The sequence below is a fragment of the Neolamprologus multifasciatus genome, chromosome 9, assembly GCF_963576455.1.
Source record: "Neolamprologus multifasciatus chromosome 9, fNeoMul1.2, whole genome shotgun sequence".
NCBI lineage: Eukaryota > Metazoa > Chordata > Actinopteri > Cichliformes > Cichlidae > Neolamprologus > Neolamprologus multifasciatus.
Genome location: NC_140447.1, coordinates 5,896,884 through 5,922,421, shown reverse-complemented (window position 1 = coordinate 5,922,421; position 25,538 = coordinate 5,896,884). Strand labels below are relative to the sequence as shown.

Sequence of the window (25,538 nt, the reverse complement as noted above, 5' to 3'; positions counted from 1 at the left end):
TACCAACCCAAATGGTGAGGTGGTGGTTAGTTATTACTGTTGTTTATGATCCCCTACATTATCCTACATTCAAATATATTCTCCAGCTACAATAGTGTTTGTGTTCCTAACAGGATTTCATGAATGTGTTATTGTTCATGTCACATCTGTATGAAACAAAGAGGAAGTGAGGTTTATCCTTCATGATCACAAACTGTTCCAGCATGTAAACCTGAGATCTGTGTGGAGCAGCCGACCTGTACGATGTGCTCAACACAAACATTATTTACCATCAGTTACTGTGTGACTGAACCACGTGGGTGTATGAAACATCGCTTTTAGTTTTAATAGCACATGGCAAGATTCAGACGTGAATCTATACAGTAACAGTTTGATTTGTTACAATGAGGAGACTGTTGAAGGGAACGATGAGGGGAAACTGTAACAGCAGCAACAGAAACCCAGGAGACAAAGCTGAGGTCTGGGTTCCTCTATGCTACACACAGCCTCCTGCTCCTGGACTTTAGTAAACACATAAATATCTCCAAGTACACTTACTTCAGAAACTCTATTAAACTCATTACAAGTTTACTTCAGCTTTAAATTACTCACAACATCAGCACACATGAGTGAACAAAGTAACTCACACAGCTACTGTTCAAGTTTAGTCATCTTTAATACAAACATACCTCATTATTATGAATCTTACAGCTACCTGCTCATTGAACTGAACAATAATTCTGTTTTATCATTAAAACAAAATATGTGACTGTAAAAAATCTTCAGACAGTAATTAAGAATCTCCTCAGCAATCCCAAGATAAAGAAAAGTTCACCTGCCAATTCTATAAAGCTTGGTTGTTTATACAATAATATCATTTAATGATCAGCAGTGGGGATGTTTGGATCCTGACCTGAGAGTTTCCAGTGTACAATGTGGACTCTGCAGTGCAGCAGACAGAAGCTTCACTGCAATACAATTATTGGTTAACTAAATAGCTTCATTAAAACACAACTGTCTTTCTATATGAGCACTTACTCCTTTAAGCTCCACCTGCTCCAACTTCTGCCGTGAGCACTCAGACTTTGCTCTTTGAGCGCAAAACTGATAACCTCTCGGAGAAGCTCGTGGCTCTCCAACGGGAGATTGAGAGACGAGTGACGGACTGTTAGATCAGTTGTGAAATTGACATGCAGTTGTTCGCACCAAAGAAAACCACCATCATTTCATGCGGCTAACATACCGGCGCCAGCTGTGGTCTCAAGGCTGGAGCTGAACATAACAAATCTCACCCTGATGACAGACGGTGTTTAGACTGTTCCTAACCATGGCCACCTGGGTCGGCTGGAAGACTGTTTACTTCACCTGGCAGGGTGAAGGACACTATCTCAGCTGCCGACCAGCTACCTAGCCTGACCTGTCTCCCCAATGTGATGTTTGTGTATTGTATGTACGGTTGGCAAGGTCAGTATCCTAATTGCCCCTTGAAAATAAATACAGTGTTCTGAATCTGAATCTGAAAAGATTACAGAAGACGACTCTGTTAAGTAAATATTATGCTCATGCTGTCAAGAAATACCAAAGGTAGGTAAAACTCTGGTTGTTGCAGCCATCCAGTATGACGTGCTTTGTACTGTTCTGCTGCAGTTTGTGACACCTGGTTGATGAGTTGTGAAGGATGATGAAACAAACACTTTCTTCTAAACTGGATGTAATTTTGAGTTTCCCACACTCTGTCCCAACTACAAATTGGGGAGAACACAGCAAATACATAAACTTTACCCACTTGGATCCTTATCATTCAAGATTGTGAAAAGATTCTCTACTCAGAGAATACTGGTGATGTTAGATGAGAGAGATGGAAGATGATGAAGGGGAAGAGTTTTCAGAACTTGAGGCCTTTTGTCTTCACTGTATAGGACAGAGAAGACAGAAAGGGAGGGAGAAGTGAGGAGAATAACACACAGGAAATGGTTTTGGGGAGACTCAAACAGGCCCTGGAGTCACAACTCTAACTTTCAGTACATGCTGCTCAGGATAATTTTGTTACTTTGAAAGACGAAATCAGAGTGCCTTGAAATTGATATGGTATCACTGTGGGGTTGGATACTATCGATCTAACATCCTGTGGAAAAATGAAATTTCAATTTAAGAGCATTTTGAAATTGTTAAATGAGTAAGTCATTTTGGAAGGCAGAATCAGACCGACTTGATATTGATATAGTATCACTTTGGGGTTGTATACTGTTGATCTAAATAGTTCCAAGAGTAAGTCAGATATGTCAACAAGACAAAACTGCAAACAAGAACGTATTTTTTTTCCTCACTCTTACTATCTGAAGCCGTTCACTGAACTACCAAATAAACAGCTCTTTCTGGCCAGACACGTGGCAGCACTTCTGCTATAATTTTGTTTGTATTTAACAAAATAAAAATGCAGGTATAAGCATACACATTAGTTTTTGACTGCAAGTTAAAAACTGTTTTCTTTCCAAATAAATCTGTCACTGAACTAACACAGCCAATCCATCAACATGTTTACGAAACACTTATTTTATTTTTATTAGATCTGAAAGTATGTGCGTGATGAAAGTTGGGCAGCACACTAACGTGCTTACTCCACTCTGTATGCTCCTATGGGTCTGACCCTTTCACTCCTTTGATTTTTTCCTCGTCCTTTTTTTGCCTTTCCGTCACGTCTGTCTTTGTACGGAGCTGCCGTGTTCTTCATCGTTTTGTACAGAACTGTTTTTGGGGCAAATAAAATGCAAGTAGGGATTAAAGCCGCAGAATTAATAATTACCGGTGCTGGAAATGCTAGCGCTTCATGCAGTGTCTTGATGTTGTTGCCACGGGTACCCACAAAGTCGACAATGTCAATCTCTATAGATAAGTTTTTTTGTTTGTTTAAATCACCTCATTGCCTAGTGAGTTGTTTCAGTAACAGTTTTCAGTTGTGGTAATAAACCTTTTGTTTTTCTTTTTTATCTGACCCTCCTGTCTCTGGGCTCATTCATCTTACCTCCCCTGTCGCCTAGCAGAGCCGGGGTGTAACATGTTTCTCAGGTTAGGGTTAATCCATTCATTCTACAGCTGCACGTGAATTATACTTCATACACAGATCCACAGTCTCTGATTGCTCTGAAATCTCACTGACAGCCAACAGGGAAAAAGGAAAGTCCAGAGTGACAGTCTCTGTGGGGTTAGGCAGTGAACTGCTCACGCTGCGTTCAAGTGCATCACAAACTACTGGAATTGGAACCAACTTTGTGAAGCAGACTTCCTACCAGCTGCTGTTTTGAACATTTCTCATTTCCTCATGAACTTTATTAAACTCTGTAAATGAACTGAGAACTATTTCTACATTTGAAACTATGGATTCATTTTCCCATTCACCTCTGTACGTTAGTGTATAAATGAATGTTAGACTGGGCTCCATGGAAACACTTGGACTGGTCTCAGCTGCCTTCTTACCGTGAATAGGAAGGTTAACAACAAACCTCCAAAACAACTGAATGTGAAACTGCAGAACAGATTTGCTCCACTATCAAAGGACCCTGGATCTATATCGGACAACCATCCATCTAAAAGTAGCGAAGTAAGGTCTGAAAATCTACTGAAAAGTAAAAGGCCACAGGGAAAGCTAAAGGCTAGGCCTGAAACTCTGATTGTGGGTGACTCTGCCGTAAAGGATGTACAAAGAATGTGCGGTAAGAACACTAAAGTCCTCTGCTTTCCTAAGGATATGGTCAACAACCTGAAGGAGAGAATTCTTCAAATTGCAGATGAATATCCAACTGTGACAAACATTGTTCTGCATACAGGGTCAAACGATGTGTCCAAACAACAGTCGGAGGTTCTGAAGCGGGACTTTACTGGATTATTAAATACTGTAAACTCTCTGAATGCAGCTGTATTCATCAGTGGACCTGTACCGCCCGTCAGAGGAGGAGACGAGAGATTCAGCAGGTTGTTTACACTGAATAAATGGCTCATATCAACATGTACTGACCACTCAGTGCATTTTATCAACAACTTTAATATTTTTTGGGAACGCAGGCATCTGTTTAAAGCAAATGGATTTAATTTTAACAAGTCAGGGGTGAAACTGTTCACCTCCAACTTGTTTTATTCCATACGTCATCCATCTGTGCTTGGTGCCAAGGCTGAGATAAACGAGGAGTTATCTCATAAAGAGGAAAGAAGTCCAGACGCTTTTCTTTGCAAGCTCCTTTGACTACGATGACCTGGATGACTGAGAACCTTCACAGACATATTGCCGTACATTTTGGGAGGAACACCCTTCAACTGGTGCGGGAGTATGAAAGGGAATCAAGGAAACTAGCGGATTATAGGAACCATCTCCGTTTCAACCTAAGATGCAGACAAACCAGAGTTGTTCCTAAGAGCCTGCGCCTTGGATCCACTGTCAGGGGATACAGAGCAGACTTGATTCTACAGAGAGCGCAAAATCACCTTTTAAGTGAAAGGATAAGACAGGTCCATTTCACTATAGATGCCCTCCAGATCAAGATCAGCCAGACTCTGCAGGAACTGGAAACCCTTCTACCTTCTCCAATCTTAGAAGAGGTTTACAAGTTTGTGGACAAGGCTCAGCGGGCCCAACACTCGAAAGGAAAAGAAAGACAATGCAGGAAATTTCACACCTTGCTTTCAAAAACACACACTCCTCATTCTGAATCTGAACCTACACAACCCATAGAAGAAAACACACCTGAAGACAGTCAGGAGAAATGGGTTAAGAACTTTTCAGACAGGAATCTCACTGAACCTGAAAAGAGAGTATTAGCCAAAGGTCTCAATTTTGCCATTTCTCCACAACAGTTGCCCTTAGTGGACCTCATCACAGCCACAGAATCTGCCATACGGATTAATAAATTATCACAGACAGAAGCAGAGCAAATCAGGATGAAAGTCTCAGCCACCCTCTCCAGTGCCAAAGTCCCTCCATCCAACCTCACAATACAGGAAAAGAAGGCCGTCGCTTCCCTGAGCAAAGACCACAACATCACTGTTTTACCAGCGGATAAGGGAAGATGCACCGTGGTCCTAAACACTACAGATTACCATACAAAGATCACTACTCTCCTCAGTGACAACAATACCTACGAAGCCTTAAAGCGAGACCCCACAAGCAGCTACAAAAAGAAAGTTATAGCTTGCCTTCAAGACTTGGAAAAGGACAAAATCATTGACCGCCTTACTTATCACCGCCTTTACCCAGGGGATGCCATACCCTGCATTTACGGACTTCCAAAAATCCACAAGGAAGCTGTCCCACTCAGACCCATAGTCAGTAGCATAAACTCAGCCACTTATAACATTGCAAAACACCTTGCTACCATCCTTGCTCCTCTCGTGGGGAACACCCCACACCACATCAAGAACTCCACCGATTTCACTGACAAGGTCCAGAAACTTACCCTGGATCCAGATGAAACCATGGTGTCCTTTGATGTAGTCTCTCTCTTCACGTGCATACCCACCACGGAGGCCGTGGAGACTGTCAGAAAACGACTACAAGAAGACAGCTCCTTGGAAGACAGGACCAACTTCACACCCGATCAGATTTGCACACTGTTAGACCTCTGCCTCACCACTACATATTTCAAATACAACGAAGGCTATTACAGACAAAAACATGGCTGTGCCATGGGCTCCCCCGTGTCACCTATTGTAGCCAACCTTTACATGGAGGAAGTGGAAAGGAAGGCTCTTGGCTCTTTCAAAGGAAGAGTACCCAGCCACTGGTACAGATATGTAGACGACACCTGGGTCAAAACCAAGACACAAGAAGTGGAATCCTTCACTGCGCACATCAACGCTGTGGATAAAAACATCAAGTTCACCAGGGAAGACACAAAGGATGACTGTTTGCCTTTCCTGGACTGCGCTGTGCACATTGAAGAGAATGGCAACCTCAACATCGAAGTTTACCGGAAGCCCACACACACAGACCAGTACCTCCTGTTTGACTCCCATCACCCTCTGGAACACAAACTTGGAGTAATTAGGACCCTACACCACCGGGCAGAACATGTTCCCTCTAAGCTTGAAGGGAAAAAGAAGGAACACACACATGTAAAGGAAGCACTTAAAACGTGCGGCTATCCTAAATGGGCGTTCTTAAAGTCAGCAAAGAGGCACAGAAAAGAAGATCAGACACCAGCGAGGGAGGATAAGAAGGACAGACGCAACAACATTGTCATCCCCTATGTAGCCGGTGTATCAGAGAAACTCAGGAGGGTTTTCTCCAAGCATGACATCCCGGTGTACTTCAGACCCAGCAACACACTCAGACAAAAACTGGTTCACCCGAAAGACAAAACGCCAAAACACAGACTTAACAATGTGGTGTATGCCGTACAGTGCAGCGAGGAATGCCCAGACCTCTACATTGGAGAGACCAAACAGCCACTTCACAAGCGCATGGCACAACACAGAAGAGCCACCTCCACAGGACAAGATTCAGCTGTCCATCTGCATCTTAAGGATAGAGGACACTCCTTCGAGGATGCCAATGTTCACATTTTGGACAGAGAGGACAGATGGTTTGAAAGAGGAGTGAAAGAAGCCATCTATGTCCACTGTGAGCGACCATCTTTGAACAGAGGCGGTGGTTTACGACACCAACTCTCTGCCATCTATAATCCAGTTTTGAGATCCCTTCCCAGACGCCTTAACGCCCTCTCACACCCTGGGCCATCTGACCTCAGGAATTCGCATGATAAGGTGGGGCCAGGTTTCACAATGAACTCACCAGAAACTCTGGCTGATTGGGACCCACACCCAGTTCCACACCTTGGCTCAGGCGATTAGAGGATCATCAGGGGGTCCTTTTGTCCCTCTGTGGGGGGACACTCCCACCAGGTTTATATCTGGGACTCTCCACCATTTGACCTTAGAACTGAAGAAACCTCTCGGATGAGAGGTGAAACGTCTTCAAGTAACTTAAAGAAGTCCAGACGCTTTTCTTTGCAAGCTCCTTTGACCTCATAAAGAGGAACAAACAGTACTCCAAGAACAGACAAAGCCCAGCAGAAACCTTGAGGAGGAGCTCCATCTGCCCCCACCCGGGAAGAGCCTCAGAAAGGAGAGACATCAGAGGCAAGAAGAGGGGTCTTTATTTGCATCTAACTCTCTCAACAACACCAACGACCAGGACCAGGGACCACAATCTTCCCCAGTCCCCCAAACCCCTGACAGGCCATCACCCTCCTCCCCCTCCCTTTCTCCCTCCTCCCCACACCTGAAATTCACTGAGGAGATGATGGAGGGGGTCAATGCTGGGCTCAGATCTACCCCCCGGCCCAATCCCTTTTTGTCCCCCATAAACCCCCCACCAGAGCAGCCAAAGGTTCGCCATCGAGCCCCACCCTCAACAGAGCAATCGAAGTCACATTGCCCAGCCTCGCCCCCCTTAGTTCCTCCTTACCACCTTCATGCCCTGTCTCCGCAGTCTGATGTCTGATGGGTGAAGGCCCCATCCAAAGTTGTGTTTCTTAATGTTTACAGGCCTCCCAAATACTGCACAGACTTTTTTAATGATCTCAGTGAACTGCTGTCTGTGATCTGTGTTGATTTCGACTGTGTAATTATTGTTGGGGATTTTAACATCCATGTGGACAACCCTCAGGATAAAGGGACTAAAGACCTGAGTAACACTCTGGGCAACTTTGGGCTGACTCAGCATGTAACAGAGCCCACACATAATAGAGGACACACTCTTGACCTGCTGATCTCCAAGGGCCTGAGCATTTCAAAGGTTACTGTGTCTGATGTGGGCCTGTCTGATCATTACTGTGTTTTCTTTGAAAGTAAAATCTCAGCCCACACAAATATATCAACAGCAGTGATCACAAAACGGTGTATAACTGAATACAGTAGTGAGATATTTAACCAGGTCTTCCCATTAACACCTGACCTGTCCAGAGGTTCAGTCAATAAGCTCGTCAATAGCTTCAATGCTAAAATGTTAAATGTAATGGATACAATTGCTCCCATTAAGGTGAAGGTTATCTCTGGAAGGAAAAAGTCTCCATGGAGAAACTCCACACTAGTGAAAAATGAAAAAAGAGAGTGTAGGAAAGCTGAGCGCAGATGGAGAAAAACAAACCTCCAGGTTCATTATGACATCTATAAAGAGAAACTTCACAATTATAATTTACAACTGAGGAGTGCAAGGAGGTCCTACTTCTCTGACATCATCACCAAAAACAGTCATAATGCTCGGGTCTTATTTTCTACAGTTGACAGGCTAACAAACCCTCCTGTGTCAGTGGCAGCTGAACTTCATTCGACCATGGCCTGCAATGACTTTGCCAAATTCTTCACAGAAAAAATCCAAAAGATTAGACAAGCAATTGGTACATCAACAGCAGATCCAGAATATGTACTGTGTCCACCGAAAAACAGTTTAAACACCATGAAACAGTTTCACCCGATTAACAGCAAAGACCTGGAGGACATCTTAGGTCAACTGAACTCCTCCTCTTGCTGTTTAGATGTCCTGCCAACAAGTTTTTTCAAAAAGGTCTCAAAGACTTTAGAGTCAGACCTGTTACAGATCGTCAATTTTTCTTTATTATCAGGTGTGTTTCCAGAATCACTAAAAACGGCTGTAATTAAACCTGTACTAAAAAAGGACAATCTCGACAAGACACAAATGAACAACTACAGGCCGATCTCAAATCTCCCATTTTTAAGTAAGATCATTGAAAAAGCAGTTTCTCAACAGCTCAATTACTTCTTAAAACAGAATAACTGCTATGATGCCTTCCAGTCAGGTTTTAGACAGAACCACAGCACTGAAACCGCTCTGACCAAAGTGTTTAATGACATATGTCTGAATACAGACAGTGGAAAAATGTCAGTCTTAGTTTTACTGGATCTCAGTGCAGCATTTGATACAGTTGACCACAACATATTACTCAAACGACTGGAGAACTGGACAGGTCTTTCAGGAACTGTACTAAACTGGTTCAAAACATACTTAGAAAACAGGAAATACTTTGTATCAATAGGTAACTTCACATCTGAGCAGACAAGTATCACATGTGGAGTTCCCCAAGGTTCCATCTTGGGACCTCTTCTGTTTAACATTTACATGCTCCCACTGGCACAGATTATAAAGAACAACAAAATAAACTACCATAGCTATGCAGATGACACACAAATATATATCACAATGTCACCAGGAGACCGAGGCCCTGTACAGGCTCTTGGTAAATGCATTGAGGAAATTAATGACTGGTTGTGCCACAATTTTCTCCAGCTAAACAAAAACAAAACTGAGGTAATAGTCTTTGGCGCCAAAGAAAAACGATTACAGGTCACCAGAGAACTTCAGTCTATACACCTAAAAACCACAAACCAGGCGAGAAATTTGGGTGTAGTGATGGATGCAGACCTAAACTTAGAAAAACACATTAAGACAATAACAAAATCAGCTTACTATCACCTCAAGAATATATCAAGGATAAAAGATCTGATGTCCCAACAGGACCTGGAAAAACTAGTCCATGCATTCATCTTTAGTAGGCTTGATTACTGTAACAGCATCTTTACAGGTCTACCTAAAAAATCCGTCAGACAACTACAGCTCATTCAGAACTCTGCTGCTCGAGTCCTCACTAAGACCAAAAAAGTGGACCACATCAGTCCAGCTCTGAGGTCTTTACACTGGCTGCCTGTCCGTCAGAGGATAGACTTTAAAGTTCTGATGCTGGTCTATAAAGCTCTGAATGGTTTAGGACCAAAATACATCAGTGACCTCCTGACCCAGTATGAACCTTCCAGATCCCTCAGGTCATCTGGATCCGGTCTTTTATCAGTTCCCAGAGTCAGAACCAGACACGGAGAAGCCGCATTCAGCTTTTATGCTCCTTATATCTGGAACAAACTCCCAGAAAGCCTCCGATCAGCTGAAACACTCAGTTTATTTAAATCCAGGTTGAAGACTCACCTGTTCTCAGCTGCATTTGAATAAAGCACCAAATCCACACTCAAAACTTACATTTTAACTACTGATTTTATCTACTGTTCTGATTTTATCTGTTTTGATTTTATATACTGTTTTGTTTGTTTGTTTGTTTGTTTGTTAATTAGTTAGTTTGTTTGCTTGTTTTAATCAATTTTAAATCATGCTTTTTATTTGTTTTTGTTTCTAATGTCTCTGTAAAGCACTTTGAATCACCTTGTTGTTGAATTGTGCTATACAAATAAACTTGCCTTGCCTTGCCTTGCCTTGCCTTCTTTCCGTAGTCCAACAGAGTCCTTTCTCTTCTCCAGCTTCTGTTTGAAATCCTCTCACAGAGCCTGAATCCTGCTTTGTTGTCATGTTTGGGCCTGTGTTCATCTGCTCTGTGTTCCTCTGCTTTAACACACACCTCACCACAGCAGCTGTGTGGGTCGTCTCTGTAGCAGCCAGATCAGCTTCTGATAAATGAACATCATCACAGCTCCTAACGTCACCTTTATTAGCTTTGACATTAATGTCTTTCTTTTCTCTCTCTCTGTTTCCACACAAGCTCAAAGTCTCTGCAGCCTGTTTTTATCTGCTATCATCAGATCTTCATCATCCTCATTCACATCCCTCACACACTCTACAGCCTCATCAGTACTGACTTCATCTTCACTGACTGATGGAGCACAACATGAACCTGTGGAGGCTGAAACACTGTCCTGTCAAACATCTCCCTGTCACCACTCCACTTCTGTCAACCTTTAAATGAACCCTGCACAAGTCTGTCACTTCTGTTTGGAGCCAAAAGGAAAAACTGTTGTTCAGTCGTTTAGAAAGACAACATTTCTGAAAGCACTCAAACTTCTTCACTTTTGTCTTCAGACACATCCTGAACATTTAGGAACTAAAGAAAGTTTCAAACATCAATCAAAGACCTGAAATATAGAAAAACAACAACAGCCGCAGTCAGTGAACTCACCTCAGAGTCTCCAGTCGACAGTTTGGACTCTCCAGTCCAGCACACAGAAGCTTCACTGCTGAATCCTGCAGCTTGAGGTTGTAACTCATGTCCAGCTCTGTCAGATGGGAGGGGTTGGACTTCAGAGCTGAGGCCACAACTTCACAGTGAGACTCTGAGAGTCCACAGCCAGTCAGTCTGTGATGATAGAAAATATAAAATGCGTTATTGTAAAAGCAGAAAATCTGCATTATAAACACAGACTGAATGTATATGAAGACAAAACAGAGTGAGGTCATAATCTGATGAATCTGCTCTTCACATCTGTGCTTCAGCTCATCTTACTGTGTTTGACATGACACAACGATTGAGTCTCTCTCAGACCTGCAGACTTTTAATGAGAATTCAATTCAATTCAATTCAATTCAATTTTATTTATATAGCGCCAAATCACAACAAATGTCGCCTCAAGGCGCTTCATAGATACAGAGAAAAGCCCAACAATCATATGACCCCCTATGAGCAAGCACTTTGGCGACAGTGGGAAGGAAAAACTCCCTTTTAACAGGAAGAAACCTCCGGCAGAACCAGGCTCAGGGAGGGGCGGCCATCTGCTGCGACCGGTTGGGGTGAGAGAAGGAAGACAGGACAAAGACATGCTGTGGAAGAGAGACAGAGATTAATAACAGATACGATTCAATACAGAGAGGTCTGTTAATACATAGTGAGTGAGAAAGGTGACTGGAAAGGAAAAACTCAATGCATCATGGGAATCCCCCGGCAGCCTACATCTATTGCAGCATAACTAAGGGAGGATTCAGGGTCACCTGGTCCAGCCCTAACTATATGCTTTAGCAAAAAGGAAGGTTTTAAGCCTAATCTTAAAAGTAGAGATAGTGTCTGTCTCCTGAATCCAAACTGGAAGCTGGTTCCACAGAAGAGGGGCCTGAAAACTGAAGGCTCTCCCTCCCATTCTACTTTTAAATACTCTAGGAACAACAAGTAGGCCTGCAGAGCGAGAGCGAAGTGCTCTAATAGGGTAATATGGTACTACAAGGTCATTAAGATAAGATGGGGCCTGATTATTTAAGACCTTGTATGTGAGGAGCAGGATTTTGAATTCAATTCTGGATTTAACAGGAAGCCAATGAAGGGAAGCCAAAACAGGAGAAATATGCTCTCTCTTTCTAGTCCCTGTCAGTACTCTTGCTGCAGCATTTTGGATTAACTGAAGGCTTTTCAGTGAGTTTTTTGGACATCCTGATAATAATGAATTGCAGTAGTCTAGCCTGGAAGTAATAAATGCATGAACTAGTTTTTCAGCGTCACTCTGAGACAGGATATTTCTAATTTTAGAGATGTTGCGCAAATGGAAGAACGCAGTCTTACATATTTGTTTAATATGTGCGTTGAAGGACATATCCTGGTCAAAAATGACTCCAAGGTTCCTCACAGTGTTACTGGAGGCCAAGGTAATGCCATCCAGAGTAAGAATCTGGTTAGATACCATATTTCTAAGCTTTTCAGCGCCGAGTACAATGACCTCAGTTTTATCTGAGTTAAGAAGCAGAAAGTTAGTGGCCATCCAAGTCTTTATGTCTTTAAGACATTCCTGCAGTTTAACTAATTGGTGTGTTAGAATCTTTGTTTGGCTTTAATCTGCAGATGAAGGAGGAAGATGGTGTCACATTTAGGCTGCCATAATGTCCACAGTCTGTCACTGAGATCTGATCCAGAGTCAGAGTGAAGACACACATTTGGACTGTTTCCTGTTTTGACTCCAGAACATTTTGAATGAGTTCAGCTCAGTGAAGAGTTCCAGCTGGAAAGATGATCTCTGTTTGCTACCTGCTGTCAGGTACGACTGTTCACGTCCACACGCAGGAAAAACCTGCTGACTGTTACCAAACTGAGCAGAAATCTCATCACTGGACAATAATGATGAATGAACTCAGAGCTGCTGATATCAGATCTGATTTCAGGAACTAAACACAGAAATGATTGGCTCATTTTAGCTTTCTGAGCCATTATCTGCTGGTGTGTCGCTAGTTGGCAGAAAATGATTTGTATTCCTGTTCAGGGCTTCAGTGTTTATGAGTCCAGATCCAGGTGACAGCAAGTCAAAATGATGTTACCTGTCTGTGTCCAGCAGCAGCCTGTATTCACTTTGAATATTGTTATCACCTGACATGGATCAGTTTGTCTTTGATTGGTTTGTAAATGTCATTGTTTCCATTGGACCTGAGTGACGGTACAAAGACAGAGAGGGAGAGAAAGGAGAGAGAGGATGGAGACAGCAAAGAGAGAGCAAACACAAACAGGTGAGAGTGGACAGGTGACCAAGGTCAGCAACCAATCAGAAATGGTAAATGGCCTGTATTTGTATAGCACTTTTACTAGTCCCCCCTAGGGACCCCAAAGCGCTTTACACACCCAGTCATCCACCCATTCACACACACATTCATACACTGGTGGAGGCAGCTACAGTTGTAGCCACAGCTGCCCTGGGACAGACTAACAGAGGCGAGGCTGCCATATCGCGCCATCGGCCCCTCTGGCCAACACTTGTAGGCGGTAGGTGAAGTGTCTTGCCCAAGGACACAACGACCGAGACTGTCCGAGCCGGGGCTCAAAAGCTTCTGTTTGACCCACAGTCAGAGACCCACATGACTGCACATAACCATCAGTGTGTTACTCTGATATCAAATATGGATCCTGCTCTTATAATAATGATCATCAGATTATATTATTGTGTTATTTTGTAGCTGAATACGTAGGGGTGGGCGATAGAAACGATATACGATAGAAACTGTATAAATTTGGCCAACCATAGAGATTTTGACTATATCGCTCTACCGCGATTGTGCATGTTAATGATGTCATCAAGCTGTGCCTGTTTTGGTCGAAAGCATCGCAGCAGCTACAACCATAATCTGCAAATTATGGCGGGCGACAGTCATAGCAAAGAGATGAAGCACTTTTGAAATATGGGGAAAGTACAGGCTGTACAACAGCATGTTTAAAGCAGGCTGCACAACACCTGAGCTAAGGCTGCTATTAAAAATAGCTGAAATGTCAGAACTGACAACCTTAAAAATGTTTTTTAGAAGATGTGTTGGAATAATGTCATTTGGACACGATGATGTCTTTGTGCCACTTCCTCCACCTGATCAAGACACACAGGCTCAAACTGATCAAAAACAGCAGAGCAGGTGAATATTTTAGACGCGTCATGTGAAGGCAGGGCGATCATAGATCGAAGCTGTTTTATCTTATTGATAAAAAACTGCAAGAACCTTTCACAGGTGTCTGAGGAACTATTAATACAAGAAGCTGGAGAAATATTCAGGGCAGAGTCAATAATTGAAAAAAGAACCTGAGGATTATTGGAGCTATTCTCAATAACATTGGAAAGAAACCTCCACTTTTCTGCTTTTACAATGTCCTGATACCTGTACAGACTGTCTCTCAACATGAGAAACCTGCAGCCCATCTTTTTTCCACTTACGTTCAGCCTTCCTGCACTCTCGTCTGGCTGAACAAGTGGCCTTATTTATCCATGGGTCTGGTCGTGGTTTCGAGTTTATAGTTTTAAAAGGAGCGACCTCATCAAGGACAGTTTTGCATTTATCATAAAAATTAACTGTCATTTCCTCGGTACCAAAGCCAAGGGGAGATCTTAAAACTTTTTTAAAAGCAATAGAAAATTGTTCTGTTGTAGATTGGTTAAAAACACGATAACAACGTGTAGAAATAAGAGGTGTAAAATGGCGGAGAGATAAAAGTATATCAAACACAACAGGACAGTGATCAGAAAAAACAGCATCACATATTTCCATGTTTAGGACCGGTAACCCTAAAGACAGCACAAGATCCAGAGTATGACCCTGTTTCTGGGTTGGCCCAGACACAAGTTGAGCAAGACTGAAGGAGTCTATCAAACTTAAAAAGTCTCTGGCCAGCGAATTGGAGGGACAACACACATGAATATTAAAATCTCCAACGATTAAGATTCAATCGTAGTTTGGCACAGTTCCAGCTAAGAAGTTTGAAAAGTCTTGGATAAAATCCTTGTGATATTTTGGAGGTCTGTATACAGCTGCAACGAGTGTCGGGCGGGGATGCCCCAATTCAAACGCCAGAAGTTCAAAACTAGAATACGAGTGAGTTAAGAGTTGTTTGCAAGAGAGCTTCTTCCTGAAAACAGCTGCCACTCCACCACCACGCCCAGTCATCCTCAGCACATTAAGATATTCACAGTCAGGCGGTAAACAGCTGGACTCACCGACTCTCTGCCAAGTTTCCGTTAAAAGCATTAGATCCAGTTCCCGATCAGTAAAGAAGTCCTTAAGAATAAAAGTTTTGTTTGCTAGCGATCGAGCATTAACAAGACTTAATCTTAATGGTACTGGTGGCTCAACGGCCGAAGCGGATGCCCGACCTATCGGCCGTCGGTTCTGAGGGTTTACTCCACCTGAGCGAAGACGGGGGGGACGCTGGCGAGGGGTTATTGTCGTAAGCCCAACAACAGGTGTCAGGCAAGTGTAAGCCATGTCCAGAGAGTGCCAGTAGTTGACGCGGTCACATCCAGTCGGGATAGGGTGAGGTATTTTTCGAAATCGTGTCCAGGTAGCCTTGATTCTCACCAATAAGCCACTGCGTTTCTCACGGCGTCTACAGCGCCCTCTCAGTTGAGGTAGTGCCAGAACACAACGGAGACAAGCTGGAACTCGACAGGAGCGGTGGGAGAAGGTTCCCTGATATCCACGATTGCAATAAAGAGTTTTTAACTGAGAGGATCTTAAAGCTAGCAGCATTTGGCGATCATAAACAAGTAGAGAGTTAGCATGTTTTAAAACAAAGTAAAAATAAAACACTAGTACAAGATAGCAAGGAGCAGACGGCTGAGTTTATTGAACTCCACCGAGACAGCGGTGACGCTAATCTGAAGGCTAGACCGTCCAATTTCCCCAGCTGTTTACTTCCGGCCTACCCGACCTTCTGAGGACCCGGCCCACGTAGACCGCGAAGGCCGGGTCCTCAGGAGGATGCAGCCCATGAATTTGGACACGACTATTGATTCATTAATGTTGAATTCTCTCGCTGCTGTTCAGTTTGGCCCGTGTACAGCATCCTGCTATGCGATTGCATTTGTCCCTGACCACCAGAATCCCTCACGTTAACTTTTATCGAGTGGAAAAAAAGTTGGCGTTCATCCTCCAGCTTTACTGTGCTAATGTTATGCTAACATAGCTGTGTCGCTAGCAATCACGTAGCACAACATTATACACCAGCTAGCCCAACTTCAGTAACCCTACAAACGCCACTGCTGTTTAGTTTTCTGTCTTCATTTATGTTGGAAGTGGTAGCAGAGGTGTACGTTTGAATTAGTTTCAAAAATGTCTCAGTCAGAACATGGTATGAAATGTTTGGGTGTAAACTAGCGAGCTAACTTCCTGCTAACTTCTAACTCCGTTAAATTTAATAATTTCTGTTTTCATGGATGTTAAACTTAATTGTTACACCTGGTAAAGCAGCAACACTGATGATTTTATTAAAGATGAAAGAATTTAGACAGTTTTTAACTCTCAGTGTTCGTTTGACTTTGGGACCTGAAGCTGACGGAGTTTAGGACCCAGATTCCTCCGTGAAGCTCCTCACTACGGCAGCCGTAATGCTCTGACAATCCATCAAGCAGTGCGGCTTACCAAAGTTGTACTAAAACATTTTTAACAGATTTCTGCAGCCAAAATCGGTTCGAGGTCAGTAAGCACAACCAGAATTCATACATAAGGCACACTCTCGATTTTTGAGAAAATTAAAGGATTTTAAGTGAGCCTTATAGTGTGGAAAATACGTTATACAGAAGAAAAGAATATATTGTGATATATATCGTTACCGCACATGCTTCAAACTATACGATGATATGAATTTTAGGCCATATCGCCCAGCCCTATGAATACGATGTTTGTGTGATTATCAGTGAAAGAAGCAGTGAGGAGGATGGAGAGAGAGAGAGGACAGAGGGTGAAGTTAGAAACACTAAAAGGATTTTTCATGGATTTCATGGATGATTTGAGTGATTTCCAGCAGGACACTTAAACATGTCAGTGGACGTCCTAAAGAACATATTCACTGATATGAAACGTGTCATTGAACAGGATTAATATCAGTGGAAACATGGTGGAAACAGCTGTGACTGCATGGACACACTTCAAATCTGTTCTCCACTCTTGGATTTGGGATCCATGGAGCTGCTGCTGAGTCTGTACAATAAAGGATGGTGTGGAAGGTTGCAGCGTACGGACACAAACACTTTGTGGTTACAACATGAACCTCACACCGTCTATAAAACACTGATGACATCATGACGTTTGCCAGGAAGTTAGCTCGGGGATGTAAACAGCAGCCAGAAACACAGCAGTGAATTCCATCAGCAGAAAATAGGGACGACATTTCAGCAGCAACAACTAAACACTGAACAATCAGCTCTGTGATTAATGAGGACATGAAGACATTAGGAGCAGCAGCAGGAATGAGAGTGAATCCATGAGCTGCTGTGACATCAGCATTAGCTCACATATCTGACACATGTTCAGTCCAGATGTCAGCAGTGTCTTCTCACTCAGTTTGTCCCACTGTTGGCAGTAAGAGAGCACAGCTGGTTCACCTCTGAGCCTCACTCTGACCCACAGCACTGTCACTCATCAGTACATCACACTTTAATCACACTAAACCAGAGTCTTCCTCAGCACCTTCATCCTCACTCACCATGTTTATGCCACTAAACTGTGTCTGTAGTCAGAGGAGAAGCTCAGACGGTGACTGCTCTGGATATTTGTCTCTGTTTGTAACATCAGAGTTCACTTTACTACAAAGAAGCTCTTCATAGATTCTTATTTCTGTCTCTCTCTAACAGGAGCGTCTGAATGACCAACAACAGCAGCAGGTTTAAAATACTGCCCCCTGATGACACCACACAGGTACTACATGTAGATGTGAGTCTACAGCACACAGTGTAAGTGCACACACACATTTTATCTGAGAAACTCAAACTAAGGAGAGTCGTTTAGTACTGCGTATATCTGAAGAACTAAACTACTAATCTACACTAATTAATGATGTTAATGATCACATCTGGACTCACCCAGCCTTTCTGCAGTTCCTCACAGCTGTAATCAGTCTCAGTCGTCCGTCCTCTGTTGTGTTGTACTTCTGCAGGTCCAACTCATCCAGAACCTCCTCTGACATCTGCAGCATGAAGGCCAGAGCTGAGCACTGGATCTCAGAGTCTCTCTGATCTGTTCTCTGACTTCAGGAACTCTTGGATCTCCTGATGTACTGAGAGGTCGTTCATCTCCATCAGACAGTGGAAGATGTTGATGCTTCTGTCAGGAGAGGTTTCATCACTGTTCATCTCCTTCAGGTTGTTGATGATGATCGGGATGGTTTCTGGACTGATCTCTGTCTGACCCAGCAGACCTCCTAAGAGTCTCTGGTTGGACTCCAGACAGAGGCCATGAAGGAAGCGAACAAACAGGTCCAGGTGGCCATTTTCACTCTCGAGGGATTTCTCCATGACTCTCTCAAGGAAAACACCAAGAAAAGAGTTGCCTGCAATATCATCACCATGGTCATCACCATCATCACTGCCATCACCATCACTGCCATCACCATCACTGCCATCATACCGGTCTATCCCCAGGAAGTCCTCCAGCACCTCTGTCTTCCTGTTGGTGTGACAGTGGAACATGTAGACTGCAGCCAGAAACTCCTGAATGCTCAGATGAACAAAGCAGTAGACTGGTTTCTGGAAGATCACACACTCTCTTTTGAAGATCTCTGTACAAACTCCTGAGTACACCGAGGCCTCAGTCACATCCAGACCACACTGCTCCAGGTCTTCTTGGTAGAACATGATGTTTCCTTTCTCCAGATGTTCAAACGCCAGCCTCCCCAGCTTCAGAAGAACTTCCCTGTCAGCCTCCGTCAGCTCCTGTGGACTCGTCTCATGTCCCTCGTGGTACTTGTTCTTCTTCCTCTTTGTCTGAACCAGCAGGAAGTGTGAGTACATGTCAGTCAGGGTCTTGGGCAGCTCTCCTCTCTGCTCTGTAGTCAACATGTGCTCCAGAACTGTAGCAGTGATCCAGCAGAAGACTGGGATACTACACATGATATGGAGGCTCCTGGATGTCTTCATGTGGGAGATGATTCTGCTGGACAGCTCTTCATCACTGAATCTCCTCCTGAAGTACTCCTCCTTCTGGGCGTCAGTGAAGCCTCGTACTTCTGTTACCCTGTCAACACATGTAGGAGGGATCTGATTGGCTGCTGCAGGTCGGGAAGTTATCCAGACGAGAGCCGAGGGAAGCAGATTCCCCTGGATGAGGTTTGTCAGCAGCTGGCTGACTGATGACTTCTGTGTGACATCAGACAGCAGCTTCCTGTTGGTGAAATCCAATGAAAGTCTGCTTTCATCCAGGCCGTCAAAGATGAACAAAAGCTGAGAGACAGCCAGCTTCTCTGCTGTGACCTTCTGTAATGTTGGATGGAAAACATGGAGCAGCTCCAGAAGACTGTACTGCTCATCTCTGATCAGGTTCAGCTCCCTGAATGAAAGCAGAACCACCACACTGACATGTTGGTTCTCCAAGCCCTCTGCCCAGTCCAGAGTGAACTTCTGCACTGAGAAGGTTTTTCCAACACCAGCCACGCCGTTGGTCAGAACCACTCTGATGGGTCTCTGTTGGTCAGGTAAGGCTTTAAAGATGTCCTGGCACCTGATTGGAGCGTCATGGAGGGCGTCCATCTTGGAAGCTGTCTCCAGCTGCCTCACCTCATGTTGGGTATGAACCTCTTCACTCTGTCCCTCTGTGATGTAGAGCTCAGTGTAGATCCTGTTGAGGAGGATTCTACTTCCTGTTTCATCACTTCCTTCAGTCACACGTTCACATCTCCTCCTCAGGCTGATCTTATGTTCATCTAAAACCTCCTGCAGACCAACATCTGCTGAAAGAAAGAAAAACAGAAAGAAAACTCTTCAATGTCTGAACAACAACAAGGAGTCCAGTTTTCAGAAATGAGTCCATCAGCAGACAGATGTTCAGTCTTACTTTGTACACAGCTGCTCTGACTGGCTGTCTGCAGTCCAGCTCTGGTTCTGGATGCTTCTCCACACTGGGGACAGGACGAGTCTCCTGATGAAGCAGACTGGTCCCAGTATGAGGACATGCACTGTCTGCAGAACCAGTGTCCACAGCTGGTAGAGACTGGATCCTTCAGGACGTCTTGACACAAAGCACAGCAGGACAGCTGCTCCTCCTCACAAACACAGCGCCTCTTCCTCGCTCTGTGAACACATTTCTTTATTACCAAAATCATTAACTGACTGTTGCTAAAAACTATTCAAATTTGACAAGATTGTGCAGAAGTTCCTGTAGGCCCCCTACCAATAGATGGTGCCATAGGGGTCAGGTGAAGTGTGTGCTGGGTGGTGGCTACGAGTGGAGATCCTGGCAGACTGGTCCCTGGCTACTGAGACTAGCAAGTGGGACATGGAAAGTCACCTCTCTGGTGGGGAAGGAGCCTGAGCTAGGTTGAGAGGTACCTTCAGGTATATAGTCAGGCTCAGCTAACAAGAACCAGTTTCCTGGAGAGGGACTGGACTGTCTCAGTCTGGAGTTACTCTTGCTAAGAGGCAGTAGCTGGGGTGGGTATTTTAGTATCCCCTCGGCTTGCTGCTTGTATGTTGGGGGCTTTCCATCCATTTACAACTGTTGAAATAGGTTGGTCCACATAACCAGCAACACTTTGGATTTTTCCCCAGTGGGTTGGCTGGCAGGTCATATTATGTTCATAATTTTTATTGACTGAATTTTTAGGCTTGGCCAACTAGTAGAAAGCTTCCACTCAGGTGGTCTCAGAATCTCATCTCTGCTTTTTAGATGATGTAGTTCATTTTGTTTCTATGCTGATCAAAATACAAGATCAGAAATAAAGACTGCTAAACACTATTTTAGGAAACAGATTATTGTGATTTCCTTTTAGTAATTATTATTTATTAATGAGTCATATCCAGGAAGCAGATAAAAAGAAAACAAAGAAATGACACAAAAACATTGAACTTAACCATTCATTGTAGTTTTACTCATCTATAAGATAAAAGTATGAGAAACATTGCTGACATTATCTGCTGTGACGTCTTTGTGCAACTATAAACATATCGGTAAACTCCTCATCGTTCGCATCAGTTAGAGGGTTTTTGGTAAATCAGAAGCATTTTATTACACTGGAGTTGTTAAAAGTACATGGGCACGTAGGCTTGGTTTTTTCCTAGTAGGTTGTTTTGGACATAAGACAGAATCCGTTTGCAGTCAGAAACACTGACATATTTTCATCATTGTGTCTGAGACAAGACCAAATGAAAGCTGTTAGGATTCGGCTTCCTAAGCAGTTGGGATGGACTCTGTGGGTTCAGGGATAAAAGGAATGATTTCACAAACAGATTAAAAGTGTCAATAAAACCAGTGTTAAGAGGCCTGGTGATGAGGCTAAGCAGTCTGCTAAAACACTTGAGCCATCATTCAGAAAGAGCTCTGAGTCCCTCTGTGACTACCACTCAGGATCACTAATGTGGAGGCATGGAGCAGGAGGACGAGGACAGGTGGAAGAAACCACTGACATCAAAGAGTTCATGTTACTAACAGCTCACCTCTCTGCAGTAGACACAGGCTGGGATTTAAAATTAACAATGCGACCATTCGACCAGTCACTCTGTAAGGACACACAGCTGGGTTCAGGTTCAGGTCCAGCAGGTCTCCCAATGATCCTGTCAGAAAAAGAAAAATGTGTTTTCATTTGCAGCCACAGAAGCTGAAGGAAACTTAAAATACTCATCATCCCAAAGAGAAACTTGTTTGCAGGCTGAGCATGACCAAAAGGAAAATCTGAACTAGTGCTGGCAGTATAAGAACAGAGCGCCACCCAGAGGTAAACACAGTCATTTACACAGTGCAGGACTATTGACGGTCCTACTGTGAGCACCAGGAGTTTAAATGTTGGACATGTTTTATAGAATAAAGGAATTCCTCACTCAGTTACTTCCTTTGAGATGAAGTTTAGAGACCAGGAAACATCAAACAGTTAATTTAAATCAGACACCAACCTGAGATCAACGAGTTCATGTTACTAACAGCTCACCTCTCTGCAGCAGACACAGGCTGGACTTTAAAATTAATGATGCGACCATTAGACCAGTCACTCTTTAAGGACACACAGCTGGGTTCAGGTTCATGTTTACGTTTAGTTCCTCGTTTCTTCCTGTGAATAATGATGGAGCAGTGATGTGAGTGCTGAGCTGTGACATGGAGAAGAGTCATGGACAGTTAGAGATGGTCATCTCACCTCTGAGCTTTGGTCTGGCTCTCATGTTCCCCACACAGAGTGGTTTTAGAGGGAGGGACTCCCTCCTCTCTGTCCTCACACTGATCCATGCTGCTCAATTCAGCTCACACACACTTTCTACCTTCACCTGCAGAGGAAACACAAATCATTCATGTGCACATCAACTGAAATCCTCCTTTCCATCATGTGTGCTGTCCAAATATCAGCTGCTTCTTTCCTGCTTCATCTCAGTGTCAGCTGAATGCAGTCAGACAGCAGTGTGAGGCAGAGGAAGCTGCCATCAGCTGCTCTACTATCAGTCCACTAGATGGAGCCGTGATATGGGCAGAACGTTGCACCATCAGAAACTGAATTTGAAGAAGTTGAATTTGAATTTGAACTGCTCAGATTGAATCTGTAACTTGAGTAAATGCTTTGAAACTGTATTTTATCTTTTAAAAATTTCACTTCTTACCGTTCAGTTTCAGTTCTACAATTCAGTTTTTTGGACTGACGTCTGGTTCCGGTTCAACAGTAACTGAGTGCAGATTAATAGAACTACGTTTTACCAGCACTGAAAGTGTTACTGACAGAAATCAACATCATCTTGAGCTGAATTAAGAAGTCATTCATCATGTCAGACCAGCAGACAAACTCTCAGGTTGGTAATCTTTCTGAGAGTTTATTATATGTATAAGAACAGGCGTCGTGTAAACAAATGATAGCCTGACAGTAACTGTTATACTTATTGTAGCTGTTAGCTATAAATGCTAATTTAGCATAGTTTGCTCTGGTTCAGCTTTGACACACAAACATGATTCCAGGGAAACATGAACATGAATGTCCATCCATTGTATTTTAGGTTTATTTATGTCTTACACAGCATCCCAGGTTTTTAGCTAACTTAATAACTTTAGCTAAAGTGAATAGTTTAATTCATTAGTGCAGCATTACTGGATCACTTCTGTTTGAAATGATATACATAATATACAAATGATATATGCCACACTGATGTTTCTCCCTGTGTAGCTTTAATTTCTACTGAAGAAAACACTTAGCAGTCACAGCTCTTTGTTCAGTGCTGCCTCCCCTCTCCACAGAAGTTGGAGGAGGCAGAGATGCAAAGATGTTCACTGGGAGAGACCAACAGCTGAGGGACAGCTGAGGTCAAACACTGAGACTGACGTCTGCACTTCAACCATGTCTGTGTACAAACAGAAATCAGTAAGTGTTACTTGGTTTTAACATATAGAAATACACTATATCAGAGTACAGGTTACTAGGGCTGCTCAATTAATCGAATTTTAATCTCGATTACGATCTGGGCTTTCAACAATCATTAAAAATGACTGAGCCGATTATTAGCCCCTCCCTCGTGCTTTACTCTCGCGCTGCTCCGTGTGACAAATCGAGTGCACCTCTCTGCATTTCGAACACGTGTCACAACAATTAAGAGCAGCGGTCCCCAACCTTTTTTGCGCCACGGACCGGTTTATGCCCGACAATATTTTCATGGACCGGCCTTTAATGTGTCGTGTAGGGATGCACCGATACCGATATCGGGTATCGGCCTCGATACCACATTTTCTAAAGTACTCGTACTTGTTAAAAGTCCCCCGATACCGAGGACCGATACCACGGTCTGAGACCTGTCTATGTTTGAGCGGCATGTAAGGGGTTAATCGCCCCGAGTGCCCGCCCCCAGGCCCCGAGTGCCCGCACCCAGGCCCTGAGTGACCGCCCCCAGGCCCCGGCTGCAGCTCAGAGCTGAGAGAAGGGCAGGCGAGACAAGTCAGCCGTGTGGAACTATTTCAAAGTGAACGAAGACGCGAAAACAAAGGCGGACTGCAAATTGTGGTCAGCGAAATTGTCCAGAGGCTCTAAAGGTAGCGCATTTAACACAAGTAATTTAATCAAGCACCAAAATCCCAACACGACAACGAGCACAAAGAGTTCACCCACGCTTATTTACCCACGCTTATTTACCCACGCTTATTAGCACAGAGGAGCATAGCTGATGCTAAAGCAGTGGGACGGTAAATAGTTGGGCATTTTAAACATTCCACCTTAGCCTACTCCCGCCTCGAGGACATTCAGGGACAGCTTAATCAGCCAATAAAGAGACTGCAGCAGGACATACAGACGCGCTGGAACAGCACGTATTACATGCTCCAGTCCCTCATTGAGCAAAAGCGAGTGCTGGGCGTGTTCGAGCACGAACTCCCTGACTATATCACCGCTCACCAATGGGCTCTTATGGAGACGACTGTTGGCGTCCTCGCCCCCTTTGAGGAACTAGCTAAAAAAGTGAGCAGCTACGACGCACTAGCCTCTGATGTCATCCCAGCTGTGACTGTGCTAGTGAGACTTCTAAACAGAGAAACAGACGAGTAAATACCTCTCAGCCCCATGTAGCAGTGTGGAAAGTGAAAGGCTTTTTAGCTCAGTGTCACACACTATAGATGAAAACAGAAACAGTCTGACTGCTGATAATGCAGAAAAGCTACTTTTCTTAAAAAACCCTGCCACTCACTTTTTCTCTCCATTAAGTGAGTCATCTTAGACTTGATGTTAATACCTCAGTTGCACTGACTGCCACAGTTCTATGTTGGTGGATGTTGTTAGTTTATTCAGATATTGTGCACTAAATAGCAAAGATGTTTATAAATGCCCCTTGTGTTGTCCAAAGCGGCAGAGTTTACAATAAACTGAAAACAATACTTGAGTTGCACTGTCACTGTTTAATTTTTTTTTCATAATTATTTATTGTGTAATATGTTGCATACAACATGCTTTTCATTTTAAATAAATGTTCTTAATTCCAAACCAGTCCCTTGTTTGTTTGTTTTTGTTAAATTATAGGACTAAAGCTGTTACCTGTAAATGTAAATCATTCAATTCAATTCAATTTTATTTATATAGCGCAAAATCACAACAAATGTCGCCTCAAGGCGCTTCATAGATACAGAGAAAAGCCCAACAATCATATGACCCCCTATGAGCAAGCACTTTGGCGACAGTGGGAAGGAAAAACTCCCTTTTAACAGGAAGAAACCTCCGGCAGAACCAGGCTCAGGGAGGGGCGGCCATCTGCTGCGACCGGTTGGGGTGAGAGAAGGAAGACAGGATAAAGACATGCTGTGGAAGAGAGACAGAGATTAATAACAGATACGATTCAATACAGAGAGGTCTGTTAACACATAGTGAGTGAGAAAGGTGACTGGAAAGGAAAAA

At 43.6% G+C, this 25,538-nt stretch overlaps 2 protein-coding genes across 2 annotated transcripts in view; one reads left to right on the top strand and one right to left on the bottom strand.

Annotated features, from left to right (window-relative positions):
* The window catches only part of LOC146510904 (NLR family CARD domain-containing protein 3-like), a 42,993-nt gene extending 19,654 nt beyond the window's left edge, over positions 1-23,339 (bottom strand). Inside the window, 7 exon segments of the mRNA XM_085172842.1 lie at positions 10,944-11,120; positions 18,070-18,213; positions 18,215-19,931; positions 20,036-20,271; positions 21,634-21,750; positions 22,122-22,241; positions 22,326-23,339. Of these exon segments, the coding sequence (XP_085028968.1) occupies positions 10,944-11,120; positions 18,070-18,213; positions 18,215-19,931; positions 20,036-20,271; positions 21,634-21,750; positions 22,122-22,241; positions 22,326-22,414 (2,600 nt within the window). The 5' untranslated portion in view covers positions 22,415-23,339.
* The window catches only part of LOC146510903 (stonustoxin subunit beta-like), a 360,716-nt gene extending 336,722 nt beyond the window's left edge, over positions 1-23,994 (top strand). Inside the window, exon 17 of the mRNA XM_085172837.1 lies at positions 23,588-23,994. The gene's annotated coding sequence lies outside the window, so the exon portion shown is untranslated. The remainder of the gene's footprint in view (positions 1-23,587) is intronic.
* The last annotated feature ends 1,544 nt before the right edge of the window (positions 23,995-25,538 follow it).